At 43.7% G+C, this 16,349-nt stretch overlaps 3 protein-coding genes and 1 non-coding gene across 4 annotated transcripts; 2 read left to right on the top strand and 2 right to left on the bottom strand.

The window, feature by feature from the left end:
* Window positions 1–1,264: 1,264 nt before the first annotated feature.
* On the top strand, window positions 1,265–5,819 carry Cog1 (conserved oligomeric Golgi complex subunit 1). The gene is made up of 5 exons (XM_020943047.2): window positions 1,265–1,536; window positions 1,599–2,299; window positions 2,393–3,447; window positions 3,915–4,577; window positions 5,443–5,819. The coding sequence occupies exons 1-5, from the start codon at window positions 1,403–1,405 to the stop codon at window positions 5,566–5,568; spliced, it is 2,679 nt and encodes an 892-aa protein (XP_020798706.2). The 5' UTR covers window positions 1,265–1,402; the 3' UTR covers window positions 5,569–5,819.
* On the bottom strand, window positions 5,770–7,014 carry LOC110176622 (uncharacterized). Its single transcript, XM_086833435.1, has 2 exons — window positions 6,606–7,014; window positions 5,770–6,032 (listed from the first exon to the last, which is right to left on the bottom strand). The coding sequence occupies exons 1-2, from the start codon at window positions 6,687–6,689 to the stop codon at window positions 5,883–5,885; spliced, it is 234 nt and encodes a 77-aa protein (XP_086689561.1). The 5' UTR covers window positions 6,690–7,014; the 3' UTR covers window positions 5,770–5,882.
* A 4,084-nt stretch (window positions 7,015–11,098) lies between these two features.
* LOC110176644 (uncharacterized) lies at window positions 11,099–13,239 on the top strand. Its single transcript, XM_020943071.2, has 5 exons — window positions 11,099–11,374; window positions 11,439–11,646; window positions 11,724–11,910; window positions 11,974–12,090; window positions 12,158–13,239. The coding sequence occupies exons 1-5, from the start codon at window positions 11,234–11,236 to the stop codon at window positions 13,107–13,109; spliced, it is 1,605 nt and encodes a 534-aa protein (XP_020798730.1). The 5' UTR covers window positions 11,099–11,233; the 3' UTR covers window positions 13,110–13,239.
* Window positions 13,240–14,973: 1,734 nt separating this feature from the next.
* Window positions 14,974–15,045, bottom strand: TRNAT-UGU (transfer RNA threonine (anticodon UGU)). The gene has a single exon. It is a non-coding gene; the product is annotated as a tRNA-Thr (tRNA).
* Window positions 15,046–16,349: the final 1,304 nt, after the last annotated feature.

The following is a 16,349-nucleotide window of genomic DNA, read 5'->3' as shown; positions in this document are numbered from 1 at the left end:
AAGCTTTCTGAACGAAACTTTGTAGTTAGCCTTCTATATACTCTCACTCGTATATATGTCGGAACGGGCCGGATCGGACGACTATATCATATAGCTGCCATAGGAATGATCGGAAAATTTTTACAAAAAAATTTTTAACATTTTCAGTTTTCAATAGAATTGGATCAAATTTGAGATATAGCCATTTTACTATACTCTACAATTTTGTATAACATTTTTTGAAAATCGGGCTACTATATCATATAGCTCCCATAGGAACGATCGAGAAATTAATAAAATTAAAAATGATAACTTTTTCAGTTTTCAACAGATTTTCATCAAATTTGAGGTGTAGCCATTTTATATTAGTCTTAAATTTTGTGGCAAATTTCATAAAAATCGGACGACTATATCATATAGGTGCCATACAAACGATCGTTTGATGAAGAGGAAAAATGCAAATCTGTGAATGTAAAACTGCAAATATAATATGTATAGGTGAATGAAATGAAAGCAGGTATTACTTCATTGTTTTTTAACACAAATATATTTAATTTATATGGTATGGATTCCTAGTCATAGAATTTCTATCTGCAAGGGTATATAAACTTCGCCGTGCCAAAGTTAGCTTCCTTTCTTGTTTTTAATTCAGATAAATGCATTTATTGAAATATTTTTAAAACAATATAAATAGTTTTCGGAAAGCCGATACATACACTTGCAGTTTGAATTTAAAATTTGGGATCGGATTGGAAATCGAATTTTTTAAATATTAATCGAGATTCTTATGTTCCAATTTTTTAGATAAACTAAAGTTTAAAAAAACGCATAACTAAGCTAAAAAGGCATTAATTTCGGAAATCGTTCCAATGTTAGTTTTCATAAGGTTTATAAATCTGCATACTGCGTTTTTAATTTTAAAAAATTAAGAATTTTTCAAATTTATGAAAAAAAATTTTTTTGGTCGGACATGGTTCAGCTTTTGATACTGATCAAGAATATATATGATTTATAGGGTCGGAAATGTCTCCTTCACTTTGTTACAAGCTTCTGACTAAAATTAAAATACACTGCAAGGGTATAAAAATCAATTAATAAAATATAATAAAGAATTAATTGTTTAAACTATTTTCCTAAATTCGTACCGGATAATTATTTATTTAAAATCATTTGTTTATTCAGATAAGTTATACTTCTTTGACCAATTAGCCATGTTTCCCACCTTCTAATGTATGCATGTTCAACAATGTGTCTGTAAACGTGTAAAATGGTTATCTACACGTGTAAAATGATAGCAAGTTTTTGGAAATAATACTAAAATACTAAAATATATCGCAACATCGATATTATTTTAAAATCAATATATTCACAACCCTAATAAAAATCCTATTTTTGTTTTCCAATGCAAAATTTAACGAATTAAATGACGGCCAACCTGTTGAACCTGAACGTGGACACGCTGTTCGAGCAGCATGGCGTGTCCGAGATCGACGCCGTGCACAAGAAAATCCAGACTCTGGTGGAGAACAAACGCGAGGAACTCCGAACCCATGTCGGGTGAGTGATGTGGCACTGCGACAGATGAAAACACTGACTAAACAACCTCCTAATCCCTGCAGGGAGCGGTACCGGGACCTGCTACAGGCGGCGGACACCATTGCGGCAATGCAGACGTCGGCCGGCACGCTCATCGAGCAGGTGCGTCACGTGCAGGCCAACTGTCGCAGCTTAAACGAGCAACAGCTCCTGGGCTTCCAGTCGGCGGCGAATACCACTTCAAACACGTTAGACAGTCGCCCGGAGGCGGCGCTGCACCAGCGGAGCGCCGGACGAAAGCTGCAGACGTACTACGGCACCATGGCGCAGATCAAACTGCTCACCGCCTTGCCTGAACTGATCTGGACACATCTGGACAACGAGCGCTTCTACGCCGCCGCTGAGCTGTTTATCTTTAGTCGCCACATCAGCACCGGTCTGCAGCTGGACGGACAGAGTGCGCTGATGCAAAAGTTGCCGGTGGCTCGAAAGCAATGGGAGATCCTGCGTCCGTTCCATGTGACCATTAAGCAGGCGGTGTTAGCCGCTCTGGAGCGGGAGGAGCTGGTGCCCGAGGTAGCAGTGGACTGCTTGCAGAGTCTGCTGTTGCTAGACAAGAGCGATCTGGGCGCAGTGCTGCAAACATTTCTGGGTCTGCGCTCCTCGGCCTTTCTGAGCTGCCTTCAGAACAGACCCTCGGAGTCGCGTCGCGTCAAGGAGCGTATTCTGGCCAGCTTGGGCGTACTGAACGATACCGTGGAGCTAATAGACAAATGTCTGCTGAGTAAGTGGATATTTATTTGTGGAATTTTTTGTGACTTGTGGCTTGTGGCCACACCCTGCATTTCTATATTTCTATATATATCTATTTCAACAGATGATGGCCTTCTGTTTACCCGACTGGCGGACTGTGCCTCCTCCACGTGCCCGCCTAGCATCAACCGGATGGAGAGCGGCGAGAGGCAGCTGGCCCACCTGCTGCCAGACATTATCGCTGACTTCAGGCCACAGTTTGAGGTTCCTCAGCTGACACCTGAGCAACTGGGCGCTGCCCTTAAGCAGTGGCTGGACAAGATGAATGCCCTGGCAGCGGCTCACCTGCAGCAGGTCTTCGCATTAGTCAGTAACATGCAGACCATTCAGGACATCAAGTCGGCAGCCAGGTCAAATGGAAGACCAGACTTTGTGCGTCTAGAAGAGCAACTACACTTGGAGCCCAGCCAGCTTGACTTCTACTCTCGCAAGTATGTGCCACTAATCAACTCCCGTGTACGAGAAATTATACGCAGCAGCTGGGCGGCGTCCATGAAGCAGACCTACGAGCGTATTCTGGTGCTTATCGAAGCCGGCCAGGCACAGGCGCCGCTTGAGATATGGCGAGAGCAGAACGACGACCTGCCCCTGAGCTTGGCGGCGGCTCTCAGCGACCAACCGAAGCGGTTGGCTAACCGGACGAAGGGATACGATGGGGCCACCGTGGAGCTGTGCAAGCAGTTTGACTCACAACTGGCAGATATTGTCCAGGAGCTGAATGTAATGCTGCAGGAGCAGACAACTCGGTCTGAGGATAAACTATCGCTAATCACGTTCCTCCGCGAGACAGCTCAGGAACAGCTTACCGAGTATCTGAGCAAGTTGAAGGGACTGCAGTTAAAGGAGCGCCCTGCACTGCTCCTGGCTCTGCGAAACAGTCTGGCTTTAGTGGAGTTGTGTCCCAATCTAAAGCTGTGCTTCTGCCAACCCTCCAGTTGGAGACAGTGGACAGCGAACGTAGCTGTCGGCATTGAACACTGGCAGCGCATTTGCGGTCTAATCGAAGAGGAAATGCTCAGCTTCTGGCTGCTCGTCGTAGACGATGTGCTGGCGGGTTGCAGTTGCGAGGACAAACTGCCAAAGGTCATCAACCACGAAGTGGTCTTGAGGGATTTTGCGGTAAGTCTACTTATACCCTTGCAGGGTATTATAAATTCATGTCAGAAGCTTGTAACGAAGTGAAAAAGTTATTTCCGAACCTATAAATCATATATATTATTGATCAGCATTAACAGGCGAATCTTTCTAGCCATGTATGGAAAGATAACACATTTTTGCCAATTCTTACCTAATTTACACCGTTAAAATGATCAAAACTTAAAAAAAAAACCTTTTAAATGTTCTTAAATTTTAAATAGAGTAAGCAGAGTTTTTAGCCGGTTAAAAAATAACAGGAAAATTCACGATTTTTTGGCCTAGTTATGAGTTTTTAAATTTTGATTTAAAGAGAAAAAAATTGTCATATAAAAATATTCCACAGCACAATTGTAAACTGCAAACTTCCCGAAGATAGTTTTCTGTCTTTATTTAATTTCTTCCTATAATGAGCCTTGTTTCATTGATATTTCTTTATATATATCTTACAGCTCTGGCAGACCCTGACTTTGGAGCAGCGTGACGAGGAGCAGGACAAAAGTGTCCAGTCAACGATTCGCATTCCCAGCCAACCGCGCCACTCCCTCCAAACGTACCTCCATCAATTGATCCAAGCACTGAATATGGCCGTTCCCCAGACCTTGCCGCCCAAAGTGTTGCACGCCTTTAATCAGCGTCTTTTGGGGAAATTACTGTCTCACTACGAAGGAATCATCACGGCGGAGGGCACCAAGTCCAGTCAGAACATTGCCCTCCAGCTGTACTTCGACCTAAAGTTCCTGGAGCGTGTGTTCGCCATCAGCCGTGAGGAGCGGCTTCTGTACGACCAGATACACGCCCAGCAGAATCAGTTACGCGATTGCATCGATCCCTTCGACTTCGAGCTGTTCGCCGAGCACATTACTTCGCACGTGGCTAGAGCTTCGAGTCGCCTGCAGGGAGAACTGGGAGTGCTGACACCATCGGCAGCTGCTCCAAGCCAGAGCAGTGCTTTGGCCCATGAATCCGATCCCAATGTGTTGTGCCTCAGCTCATCCGGATCCACATCGCTGTGGTTCCCCCTGCTGCCAATTGTGATGCCCCAAGCGGCAGGAGGAGGAGGAGGTGGAACTGCTAACGAGCGGAAGCTATTAGCCCCGGAGCCGGCGGAGAAAGTAAGTCAATCGCTTGTTAATGTATCTCTTGGTTCTTTTTGCAATCTTTATCGAGCTTTAATTATCTGTTCCAACGTTTCTCTCCTAGGATTTCGTTCTATTGCTATCCTAAGTCACTACGTAGTTCCATCGTTCGCTCTGGTTGGGTAGGAATTGTACCTGATTGTTGATATTTCGTTTCGTTTACTAGTTTGCATGCTGCATGAGTTGGCTTTGCCAACAAACATTTTGAGCGAGTCGCAGTGGCTCCTCTGCTCTTATTAGATGCTTCATTTCCGAATTGGAAGGCTCTTCAAACTGAAGCCGCAGTTTAATTAAACTAATTTGGTTCGCCCAGCAATAAATAACCAGAATGCCGCAAGACAAATTTTAATTAGGTGCAACTTGCCACCGCTTCCCAGCTCTCTCTCTTTCCCTATCTCTTCACTTCGCCCGCAAGTGCTTGGCAAAAGTTTCGAGGCTCGATGCCGAAACCAAAATTTCCAAGTGGATGGCCAGTACAGCGGCAGGATGATTGTGTGTACATTGTGTGTGTATGTGTGTGAGAGTGTGTGGCTGAGTGCCTTAGATGCTAATTAATGAATCGCTGCAATTATTGAAATCAAATCGCTGGGCAAATGTTAATTTATGGCCTCAGTTCCTTGCTCGTTTCTCGCATGTTTTGTAATTAGCTGCGATCTCCGACGGTATAAATCGCTCTCTAATTATGTCTGCCTTCTGTTTGCCCTTCGTTTTGTTGTCCGCCATAAATCTGAGAGTTCAACCGCAAATTAACAGATTAATCAGACAAACTACCAATTAATAGTACTAATTAATAAATAACATTTTGCTTCCCCCCACTCTATCTCTACGCTCTCACCCCCAGATAGCGCCAACGACCACGACACCGACACGGAAGTCCGGGGGCAGTGGAGCCCGCAAGGCAGACAGCGGAAAATCCAAGTCGAGCGCAGCCTCATTCTTCGGGATGTCCCAGGAGTGGTTTCGCTAGAAAAGTCAACTCAAGTGGCCTGTGAAGTGCATCCGAGTGGAATTCGAAGGGGCCTCGCACAACTGTTCCATTGTTAAGCTGAGCATTCGAAATGTTGAACCTGTAAACCCCTAGCCTATAGCCTATAGCCTTGTAGCCTGTAGCTGCTTTCCAAACACATTTGTAAAATGGGCGCAGCAGCGTCAAGTAATCGTAAGAGAGTCACAGATATATATATATATATATTATAGATACATATTCCCTGATACCAAGTTTAATTTCAGCTTAATTCTAAATTTGTAATTTTTAATGCGCTTTGATGTTTGCCACCGTTGCTATTTCTTGCCTCCTTTCTTGCCACCGCCTGCGGCTGCCTTTGGCTCTGGTCCTTTCTTGGCTCCACCTTTGTCACCACCGCCACCGCCTTTGTTTTTATTTCCCGCCCCGCCGCCAGCAGCGGCTCCTCCGCCACCGCCTCCTTTTTTCTGTGGGCAAAGAAGAAACACGGAAAGATTTCTCTTTGAGCTGTGACTCGGCAAATAATGAGACACGGTTGTTTAAAGTTGGGAACAAACTCAGTTAATGAGAAAAAGGTTAGTAGTTTTGTTGGATTGCAGTGGGCGTTGGGTTCATTAGTCCAAAAGGTGGATATAGCTCAGGGCTTAAAGCCAGTACTTTTTTTTAAGCTTGTAAATTAGTAGTGTAATAAATTATGAAACTCTATTTAGAACTTGAATTTAAATGTTAAAAAAGTATCTTGGTTGCCTTTAAGGTACATTTTAATTTACTGCAATGCTTTTAGGGCTCACAAAATCATGGTATAAACAATTAACTTAGTTAGTCAGACCCAACTAGCATTAAATTCAATTATATGTGTCTTTAAAGCCATTGTATTTGTTATTTTGTGTAAACCTTTTGCAATCAAAGGAAGTTCTGCAATATTAAAGGTTCTATTTAGGACTTATAGCAAATGAAATTAGGAATTTAGGCGAGAATTATTTGAGAATTTCTTTGACTCACAATTAGTACGCTAGTTGCATAACACAAATATTGCTTACATTGCCGCCACCCCCTCCGCCTCCTCCTCCTCCGCCACCTCCTCCTCCGCCGCCACCTCCTCCACCACCCTTATTTTTACCCATCCTACGAGTATCAACTTCTTTGGGCAGCAATTATTCCGATTATTTAATTTGGTTTGGCTTGGGGCTGGTTGTGGGCTTTCGGCACGAACTAACTCTGGCCACAGCTGGCAAATTGCAACTAATAAGCATCGCCAGAGCCACAAAGCGAAATGCATGAAATTAAATCATTTGGCCAGGAAAAGAAGGCCAAAATAAACGTTGAGAGCAAAACACAGAATGCACAACAACACCCGACGGCGGAAAGCGGAAGCCAGAGAAAGAGAGCCTTTGCTGTTCTTTTTTCGGTTTCCTTCTGGGTGTGAAGGTGAGAGTGGTTAGAGAGAACGGGCTGCGGCTGCAATGGCCAATGGCTCTTAGCTGATTTAATCATCGCCCTGGCATCGCTTCCCCCTTTGGGCCGGAAGCTATGGCAAGTGGCTCTCTGGCGGCGACTGTTGGATTATTTTGTAGTGCCTTTGCCGCCACTGTTTGCCACTTTCATTCCGCTTCAGATTTTGTTTTCGGGGTCTGCATTTGCATTTGGCCCTGTCCACGTCCACGCCCCGCCGCCACCTGTTCCCCAAGGCCACGGCATTGACATTGGCCACCTCTCGCGTTTCTGGTCTGGTCTGCCAATGGCCAATGGAAGGCAATACGCTGATAATCCCGCGGCTCAGTGACGTAGCCCACGGGTACGAGCAAGTGCAGCAAAGACGGTATTTATAGATGCAATGAGAGCCGAGGGAGAGCTCTCTGGGGCCAAGGAGAGATTTTCGGATTTAAATGGCCAATATATGGTAAGAAGGGCGATTGAATTCGTAGATATATGAACGCAGAATATGGTCAGCACACAATTGAATCAGGAATAAATGGTTAAGCTGCTCAAAACGGAATGATGTCATTAATTCTCTTGGATAAACAGAAAAGTGCACCAATAAAGTTAATGAAAAATATAGGTTGAGAAACCTAAACCCAAGATAAAGATAATGGTTGATTGATTTTAATAAAAATTTATTAATAATAATACGCAAAAGCAAACATGGCTGCAAATAAACTCACATTTCTGAAACAACATTAATTAAGTATACGCCATGTTGCCATATGAATATTTCACTAATAGAGCAAATGTAAAATCTGAATAAATCAGGCCAATTCAGATTATTTAATTAAATTCTTTAGACTGTCTGTTATTGGCAGGGCATTGATATACACGGAACTATTTTATTTGCATTTTGCAATTGGCATTCTGAAATTAAACTAGCGTTTGATTTACACAGGATGTTATTAGTTAAACAACAAGTGAACCTTAATTAATTCTATAAAATTCGATGACTAAATAACTTTTATGATGAAAAATATCCATGTTATTATTTTGTTTTGGTAAATATTTTGCTGCTAACTAATTTAACCAGAAATTCAATGTCTTTAATGTAACTTCATGGCTGTGTGCATATTTAACCAGCATGGCTACGCCCTACGTCCACCTCAGCTTAATTTCCATCTTTAATTACTGCCACAGCTCAGCAGGTGGATGCTCCTAATCGGAATGGAATACATTTAACGACCCTTCGCATTCCTCCGCTCCAAGGTAAAAGAAAAATGTCCGAGTCCGATTTCTTCATATGCTAATTACAGTTATCAAAAAGTTTCTCTGGCTCTGGCAATGGACAGTGGACAGTGGACACTGGAAACTCAATGCATACATAATGAGTCCTCCTACTTTTCCTGCTGCTGGCACAGATGGTAGATACTGGACGAGTCCAGTCAGGGAGAAAATGAAGACAGGTGGGGGGACACCGTTCGGTGGCACCTAATTAAATTAGATGTTTTATATTATGGTGAGCCGTAAGTGAAACCGATATTAGCAGTCGGCTACTGAAATGAAAAGGAAACGGACTCAACAAGTAGAAATCTGCACATGGCAACGAGCATGAAACCAAATTAGAAGTGAAAAGTATGAAATAAGCTCATAAAATTACGCTCTCACATGCTGTGGATGAGAAGGGGGATGAGGACAGGTGGTCACCCATTGCCGGAGGCGAGGGCAACAAAGTCCAGCCGCTCCGGACATTTGCTGCAGGTGCTCCGACCCAGAGTTGCAGCTGAAGGACTCCGAGTCGGAGTCGGACAGACACTTTGAATTTAAACGAAATGGGCGGACTTTCCGGGACTGTCTAAATACATACATAAGGTCGGGACGGATTTACGGGGATGAGCACAGAAGGAGATGGAAGCCAGGAGCTGGGAACTGGGAGCTGGGAGCTGGGAGCTGAGAGCTGGCTCTGTAAAAGTGCGGAACTTTAATTAAGTTTTGGTTCTCCCAGCTGACTGACATCTTGAATTACAAATGAAAAACTTGTGTGCAGCAGCAGAAGGAAAGCAGCAAAAGGAAGCGGGCCAAAGAAGCGACACGGAAAAAGGACGAATAAAAAGGCAGGACTAGGAAAAAAGCAGTGCATAATAACACACTGAACTGCAAGAGGTGGAGCTGTAGCAAAAAGGCAGCTTCTGCAACAGAATGCGAATAAGTTGCACAGCCAGCAATTCAGCGAAGGAAAATAGACCAGAGCCCCCCGCCCCCCAAAGGATGGACAGCCCCAAGTCACTGGAGAAGAAACCCAAACAACTACCTTAGCCAGTTACCCAGTTGGCCAACTGGCCAGCAGGCCATCTTGCTAGTTAGCTGCCATAAGAATACCCAACTAAATGGGACCGCGGATTTCCAGCAACTGGCGGTCTCTTAAAGTCCGGGTATCTCGAGAATCGAACAAGGGCCGCAGCGACAAAAATAGTTTCATTCATGCCGAGCCAAGAAAATTATGCGCCAAGACCCAAACTACGGATTACCCTTGGGTATCGCGATAATCAACTTCCATTTCCTCCAAGTCTGTGTAAGTCCCGGGCATTGGTGACGTCTGCTTACGTTAGTTTCGGCTGCAAAGTATTATTTATCCAGGTAAAGTGATACCCCGATAAGATAGCGCGAAGGTGGCAACATTTAAATCAAAATACAGATTCTATATGTCTTGCTTTTTGTGCAATAGTCCTCGGAAGAGCCCTATATATTTTCAAGTACAGTCTAAATTCCAAATATATATATTTTATTAATTTAAAGTATTTAATTGTATCCATTCAACTATTGCCATGTGTGATACGGCTTTAAGTGCATCTTATCTAAAAAATAAATAAGACCCCCATTGTTTTATATATTCAAATTTTAGGTAACTTTGCTTATATTATATTATATGATATAAAAGATAATATGTTGAACCTACAAAGTTTATGTTGTAACTTGGGAAACGTAAGGTAAAGGTGTTTTGTAATAATTACAATACATATTATACTTTTGCAATTTCCCCTTTCTAAGTACAGAGCAACTAGAAGTCTGTTCAAGTATGAAACTTCATCCGCAACCGAACTTCATCATCGGCAGCCCTGCCACAGAATTTGGTTTTAGTTCACGTGCCACCGGGAACGGAAAGTTGATTTTCCCTGCCGAATGCCGACTGCCGTGGCTGGAAAATCAGGAAACAGATGTTTGCAAATATCTTGCAAGCTAACTTTTTCGCCAAGGTATTTAAATAACGTTCTGGCTGCACCAACTTTTTTGTCAGCCGCAGCGTAGAAAAAGGGAAATAAAATCTGAAAGGCGCCAAGAATGGAGCATAGAGGGCCTGGCCAAAAGGAAACCCATTCAATTGCGTTGAATTGGGCAGATTCGTTTGAAGGGAATTTCCCGAATTATCGTGGCAAAGCTCCTCAATGGGATATCATGCTGCATTCATATCGAAACGCCGACTAAATATAACTTTAAATAACCCCAACTGAACATATAAAGAGCGCGTGTCAATGCCGATAATCCAAACTGGTGACTAATTAAAATGTTGGTGAAAAAATGGTCAAACTTTCCATTCCATTCCTGATATCTCATCGTCGGACGTCTTAAGGTATTCCTGGTACAAAGTCCAAAATTAACCAAGCTAAACGTTTGTATAATTATTTTGATACGCAAGTTAGCGCCCCACTGGGCTTGCACTTTATCAAAACAAAGTCAGGAAAGAAAAAATGCTTATGATATTTATCTTTATCATGGGACTTGCCCCAAGGGCTTGTGATTTTAAATAAAATAATCTGAACTATTTCCTTCCTGTAATCGTGACCCAAAGCTAAAATAGTCTCGAGCCCTGTTACATAAGGCGCATATAGAGGGAAATCCCACAACCGGAACAAAGATAAACTGTTAGGCAATTAGGGATGGATGGTCATTGACTGGTCAATGGCCAAAATTTAATCACGCTTATCATGACTAAGGACACCCTTCAATTAAAATAGCCCGCACAAGCTATCCGATTAACTTTGAATAATATATGCATACACGGGGCCAACTTTGGTCACTGGCGTTTATCTTTCATTGATACCTTGCACTTAACCTAGTCCATGCTTATCACTGGCGATAAGCCCCATGGTTTCCGCGTCTTTATAAGTAGGCCCTGCGCCTGGACAGCCCACAGATACTGACCGATCTTTCGGGTGTGCACTTAAACTATCAAACTCTCTCAGAAAACATGTCCAAGTTACCCTGCAGCTATGATCCTGAGAAGAGGATCTGGAAGGGCATGCCCCAGTACACCCCTTTCAAGCCAGATACCTCTCTCGGTCGTATCATCTTCAAGAACATGAGAAACTGGCCCCAGAACGTCTGTCAGGTGAGTTGAGATCGGACTGCTCCTGCTAAAAGGACATTTGTAAACCAATCTTGTGCCTTGCCAGATTTCGGACACCGAGGGCGTGGAGGTTACATTCGGTCAGGCTCTTACCTGGGCCGTTCGCATCGCACAGCACCTGAAGAGCCGTGGCCTTGACCACAAGGATATCATCGGTATCTCTGCCAAGAACACCACCTATGTGATGCCCATCGCTGTGGCCTGTTTCTTCCACGGAACACCCTTCCAGTCGGCGAACCCCATTCTCGAAGAATGTACGTAATAGTATTTTGTTTAAGATTAATTTAAATATTTATATATTCTAAATTTCGTATACTTTTTTATCTTGCAGCTACGCTCAAGCACTTGTACACCATCTCCAAGCCAAAAATAATATTCACCGATGCCGTACACTATGAGAAATTGTACTCCGCCACTAGTGACTTTAAGCCAGAGATTATCCTCACCACCGGCACCAAGGAGGGAGTTCTCAGCATACAGGATCTGCTGCATCCGACCAAGACGGAGTTCTACTACCAGTGAGTTGGATAAATCATAGATACATTTTAGAGATTCTATAAATATAATATCACTGATATTAGGCCAACGCCCCTGAAGGAAGGACCCAAGCAGACAGTGGCCATTCTTACTTCATCCGGCACCACAGGAATGCCCAAGGCTGTGTGCATCTCCAACGACATCCTGACCCAGGAAACTATGTAAGTTGCTTAACCCACTTCCATTTCCAAATCATAATACCTAATGCTATATCTTTTTTTGCTGTAGCTTCGTCAACTCCAGCGATACCATCTTCATCTCGGCCAGCCTGGACTGGATCACGGGTCTGTGGGCCACCATTTTCAGCACGGTGAATGGCTGCACTCGTATCATCAGCAGCAACCCCTTCACCGCGGATTACTTTGTTTCTCTGGTGAGGAAGTACCGCATCACGTACGCCCTGATTCCGCCGGAGCACTGCTGCGCTCTGCTGGACTGCCCAGCGGCAACACCGGAGGCAATGGGTAGCCTCACTAAGCTGAACTTCGGTGGCGGCCGCATGACACAGGCCACCTTGGAACGCATCAAGAAGCTGGCACCCAACGGAGTGCTCAACTCCTCGTACGGCATGACTGAAGTGGGTTTCATTGTGTTCAATCATGGACACTTGAAGCTAACGGCGGCTGGCAACCCGCTGCCGGGCATCCAGATAAAGATCGTTGATGACGATGGCAATAGCTTGGGCCCGAACCAGACGGGTGAGATCATTGTGCACAATGGCTTCAACTGGAACGGATACTTTGCGGACCCCGTGGCCACCAAGGAGATGCAGGACGAGGAGGGTTGGTTCCACACCGGTGACATGGGCCACTTCGATGAGGACGACTACCTGTACATGACCGATCGCAAGAAGGAGGTGCTCAAATGGAAGGGCCTGCAAATGTCGCCCGCCGAGGTGGAGGCAGTCATTGACGAGCTGCCGGAGGTGAAGCGCGTCTGCGTCATTGGTGTCTATGACGAGACGCAGGGCGATGTGCCCGGAGCCCTGATTGTCCGCGAGGAGAACGCCACCCTCACTGCCCAGCAGGTGATAGACCATGTGGCCAAGCGGCTTCCCGACATCCAGAAGCAGCTGCGTGCCGGTGTCCAGTTCGCGGATGAGATTCCTCAGAACCACAACGGCAAGGCTGTGCGTCGCTATGCCCGTGATCTGTTCGTGGCCCTCTCCAAGAAGAACTGAGAATGCATCCTTGGCTAATGAAGTCTATGTCTAAGTTTAAGTTTTTTAGGTTAGGGAAACTGGCTGGTCTTTTTTCAATTGAATCGTCCTTTTAAATGCTTTCTAATAAAAGTCGCTCACAAATAAAGAAACTGCTGACGAATGACTTTATAAATTATTTAACATCAGGATATATAAACAAATATAAATTTGGTTATTTTTGTAATGAACTTCCGGGTGAACTTATGCGAATTATTGTAGTATTGGGTCAAGTGCTTGTAACAAAGTATTTAATGAAGTATTTATAGCTAAGAAGTCACAGTCAAAAAACAATTGCCGAGAACATTTGATTAACGTTGCCATCCCATCAATTCGGTTATAAAAATATTGCGCCAGTTTGGGCGGGAATTTCGGCCATAATTCAACTGGAACGCCGTGTCGCTGTGTGTGTTTATGGCTAAACACTTTCATGGGGTAAACAAAGAATTGCCATTTTGCGTCAGTGCCGTGACTCCTCCTCTTGCCGCGGCATAAAAAAAATCATTTTATTTAGTCATAAAAATCGCACGCATAGAATTGGCCAGGGGAGCGTCGAATCCGCGCCGCCAAATCACGGGGGCCGCACAAAAAGAAGCTTTTCACGAAATTAAAGGTAAATAAAATGTTTATGAGTGGAGAGCAAAGCGCTCGCTCATATGATTTCACATTCGATTGAATAACATTTACACACGCAAGCGAACGCCGTCAAGGATTCGCAATCCGCGCCCGGATCCACATCCTCGTCCATGGGGTCCGTCGGAGGAATGGCAGTCGGCACCCAAAGACGGGCAATAAATTCAAACATGTGCACATAAATTTTTATTTCGATTTACTGAGCCGCTGTCAGTCCTGTCCTGTCCTCCTGCTCCCTGCTCCCTGCTCCCCATTCGGTTTTATGAACTGTGAATATGCGCATGATGAAGTTGCCAAAGGATCTCGACGGAAGTGAATCGTTCGGCATGCGGTTCCCTCACTGTGCGTGTGTGTGTGTTTGTGGGTGATGCCTGTCAGGAAGGGGGCTAGGATCGAGGATGAAGGAGGTGGCAAACGTCAACGGCATCACAAATTATTGCATCTCTATGTGCCGGCAAACTGACAGTGGATAAAATGATCGATATAGCCACTAATAAGATAAAGAGATTATACATATTAACTACATTGTATGGCTTACCAGCTTGGCTTCCTTTGCTGAACCTTTTTCAGGTGCAATTCTTATTATTAGAAAAGAAACTACCTTTGGGAAAGCCAAAGTTTGTATACCCTTGAGGTTTGCAATTGGATCATTTAATCAAAGGTAGATTGATCATAACTCAGTCAAAAACGTATAACTTTCAGTTCGGAAAGATTTCCTTTGTTAGTTTTTATTAGATTAATAAATTTGATAAATCTCCATTTGAAAAAAATTCAAAAATTTATTTTTCGACCGGACATTGCTACACCGAATCAGCCTTAAATGCTGATCAAGAATATATATGATGTATGACTCCTTCACTGCGTTTAAGCTTCTGACTAAAATTATTATACCCTGCAAAGAGTATACAAAGACGAAGCCTTTTGTGCCCACAGTGAACATCCGGGAAAACCTCTGTTGGCAGCGAGAGGGGAACGTGTTCTGCCGTCAGTCAATTGACTTGTCTAGGCGGGGAAATGGGAATTCGGGTAAAAGTCAGCGGCAAATGATCCCCTCGCCTGCATAAGTCAAATAACGAAAATGTCAACTCCTGATTGAAGACCCCCCAAAAAACGACGGTGCAGCTCAATCAGGCTTGAAATATGCACGAAACGGGGCACAGTTCTTTGGAAACACCGAAAAAAAAGAAAATGGCAAAAAAGTCACAGTGACCTTTGCCTCTTGTGAGAATTGAACTCACGGCCCCTGGTTTACAAGACCAGTGCTCTGCCACTGAGCTAAAGAGGCTCACGTTTTGAAGGTGTTCCAAAACCCACCTCAAACCACCTTTCTGATTGCTCTCCGAACTTCGAGTTAACAACATTTCCCAAAGCATCTCGCAGGTGCAAACAATAAACAGGTGTTTGAACAGTTGTCAACTGATAACTACTACGAGTCTCGAACAACATGTGGCGGCAAGTGCCCATTCATTTGGCCAATCACTCAATTGCGTTGGCTAATTAAAACTGTGGAGATGGAGTCCAATTAGCAGCTGCCTGAGAGATACATTTTCCCATTTTCCCACCTGTCCGTCTCGTGTATCCTGTCTCGTTGGCTTGGTAATTGATAGACCGGTGCACTGAGGCAAATACACGAATTCGTGTGCAACACTCCCGCATGTTTATTTGGCAAATTGGCAAATCAATTGCCTGAACTGAATAAGCTGCCACACATCACCGGCAACATAGCCTAAGATGTATCTGTATCTGTATCTGTATCTGATCTGTGTCGTTCCTCTACGATTTCTATCGAAACCGCAAAAGTAATTGGCGCAATGAATGAAATTAATGAAACGCATCGGAATCTTGTGTGATGTTTGGCAAATACATTTGTGGTAAGAGCCGGGAATACACATGCAAATGGGCATAGAACAGAGCTGACAATTTGGCATTTTATCAGCCAGTTAAGCTAGTTTGAAGATAGTTAAATTATTTCTGCGTCCAGTAAATAGATTGAGTTTAGCAAAAGGGAATTTTTAAATTAAAAAAATACATATCTTGCAAAGAGACACATTTTTGAAGACCATAAAATCATATTAATGCAAATAACAGAAAGGCATTTCCCATCATTATTAGACTAAATCAAGCTCCTTGCTAACCCATTTCCCATTTAAATATTTACAGATCGTTCTCTCAACATTGAGTATTAAAGCACTAGCTAAGGCTTTGCCAAAAAATTCAGGCTACTTGCAAAGCGTTAAGAGCGTAGACAAACAGTCAGCTGAAGCCGCTTAAAAAGTGCAGGAACACGTATACGCACCGTTGCGCCAGCAACTACTTTCCTCAACGGCGCCCCCCTGGAAAGATTATCTGGCAGCAACAGCAGCATACTTAACAAGTATTTATCGAGTTTTTCAATATTTTTAATGCCACTTTAAATACTTGATGCGATTATTTTCCACAGATTTTGCTTTGCATACATACATACAACTTTTCCGATATACATATATATATATGCATACATTTATAGTATATATAGGCCCCGCCTTTCCGTGCAACCTGCACTTTTTTGATCTCGCGAAAGTAAAGTTTCAAGTGCCAAACACACGCAAA

The sequence above is a fragment of the Drosophila serrata genome, unplaced genomic scaffold (genome assembly GCF_035046125.1).
Source record: "Drosophila serrata isolate PLE 108 unplaced genomic scaffold, ASM3504612v1 contig_30, whole genome shotgun sequence".
Taxonomy (NCBI): domain Eukaryota; kingdom Metazoa; phylum Arthropoda; class Insecta; order Diptera; family Drosophilidae; genus Drosophila; species Drosophila serrata.
This window is presented reverse-complemented; position numbering and strand designations above follow the sequence as displayed.

Bases quoted from the DNA above. Each gene is read 5' to 3' on its own strand.
- Cog1 (XM_020943047.2), top strand. From the start codon at position 1,403: ATGACGGCCAACCTGTTGAACCTGAACGTGGACACGCTGTTCGAGCAG. The intron at 3,448-3,914 runs GTAAGTCTACTT...TATATCTTACAG, and splicing joins TGGTCTTGAGGGATTTTGCG to CTCTGGCAGACCCTGACTTT. The intron at 4,578-5,442 runs GTAAGTCAATCG...TCTCACCCCCAG, and splicing joins CCCCGGAGCCGGCGGAGAAA to ATAGCGCCAACGACCACGAC.
- LOC110176622 (XM_086833435.1), bottom strand. From the start codon at position 6,689: ATGGGTAAAAATAAGGGTGGTGGAGGAGGTGGCGGCGGAGGAGGAGGT. The intron at 6,033-6,605 runs GTAAGCAATATT...CTTTGCCCACAG, and splicing joins GCGGAGGGGGTGGCGGCAAT to AAAAAAGGAGGCGGTGGCGG.
- LOC110176644 (XM_020943071.2), top strand. From the start codon at position 11,234: ATGTCCAAGTTACCCTGCAGCTATGATCCTGAGAAGAGGATCTGGAAG. The intron at 11,911-11,973 runs GTGAGTTGGATA...CACTGATATTAG, and splicing joins AAGACGGAGTTCTACTACCA to GCCAACGCCCCTGAAGGAAG. The intron at 12,091-12,157 runs GTAAGTTGCTTA...TTTTTGCTGTAG, and splicing joins ATCCTGACCCAGGAAACTAT to CTTCGTCAACTCCAGCGATA.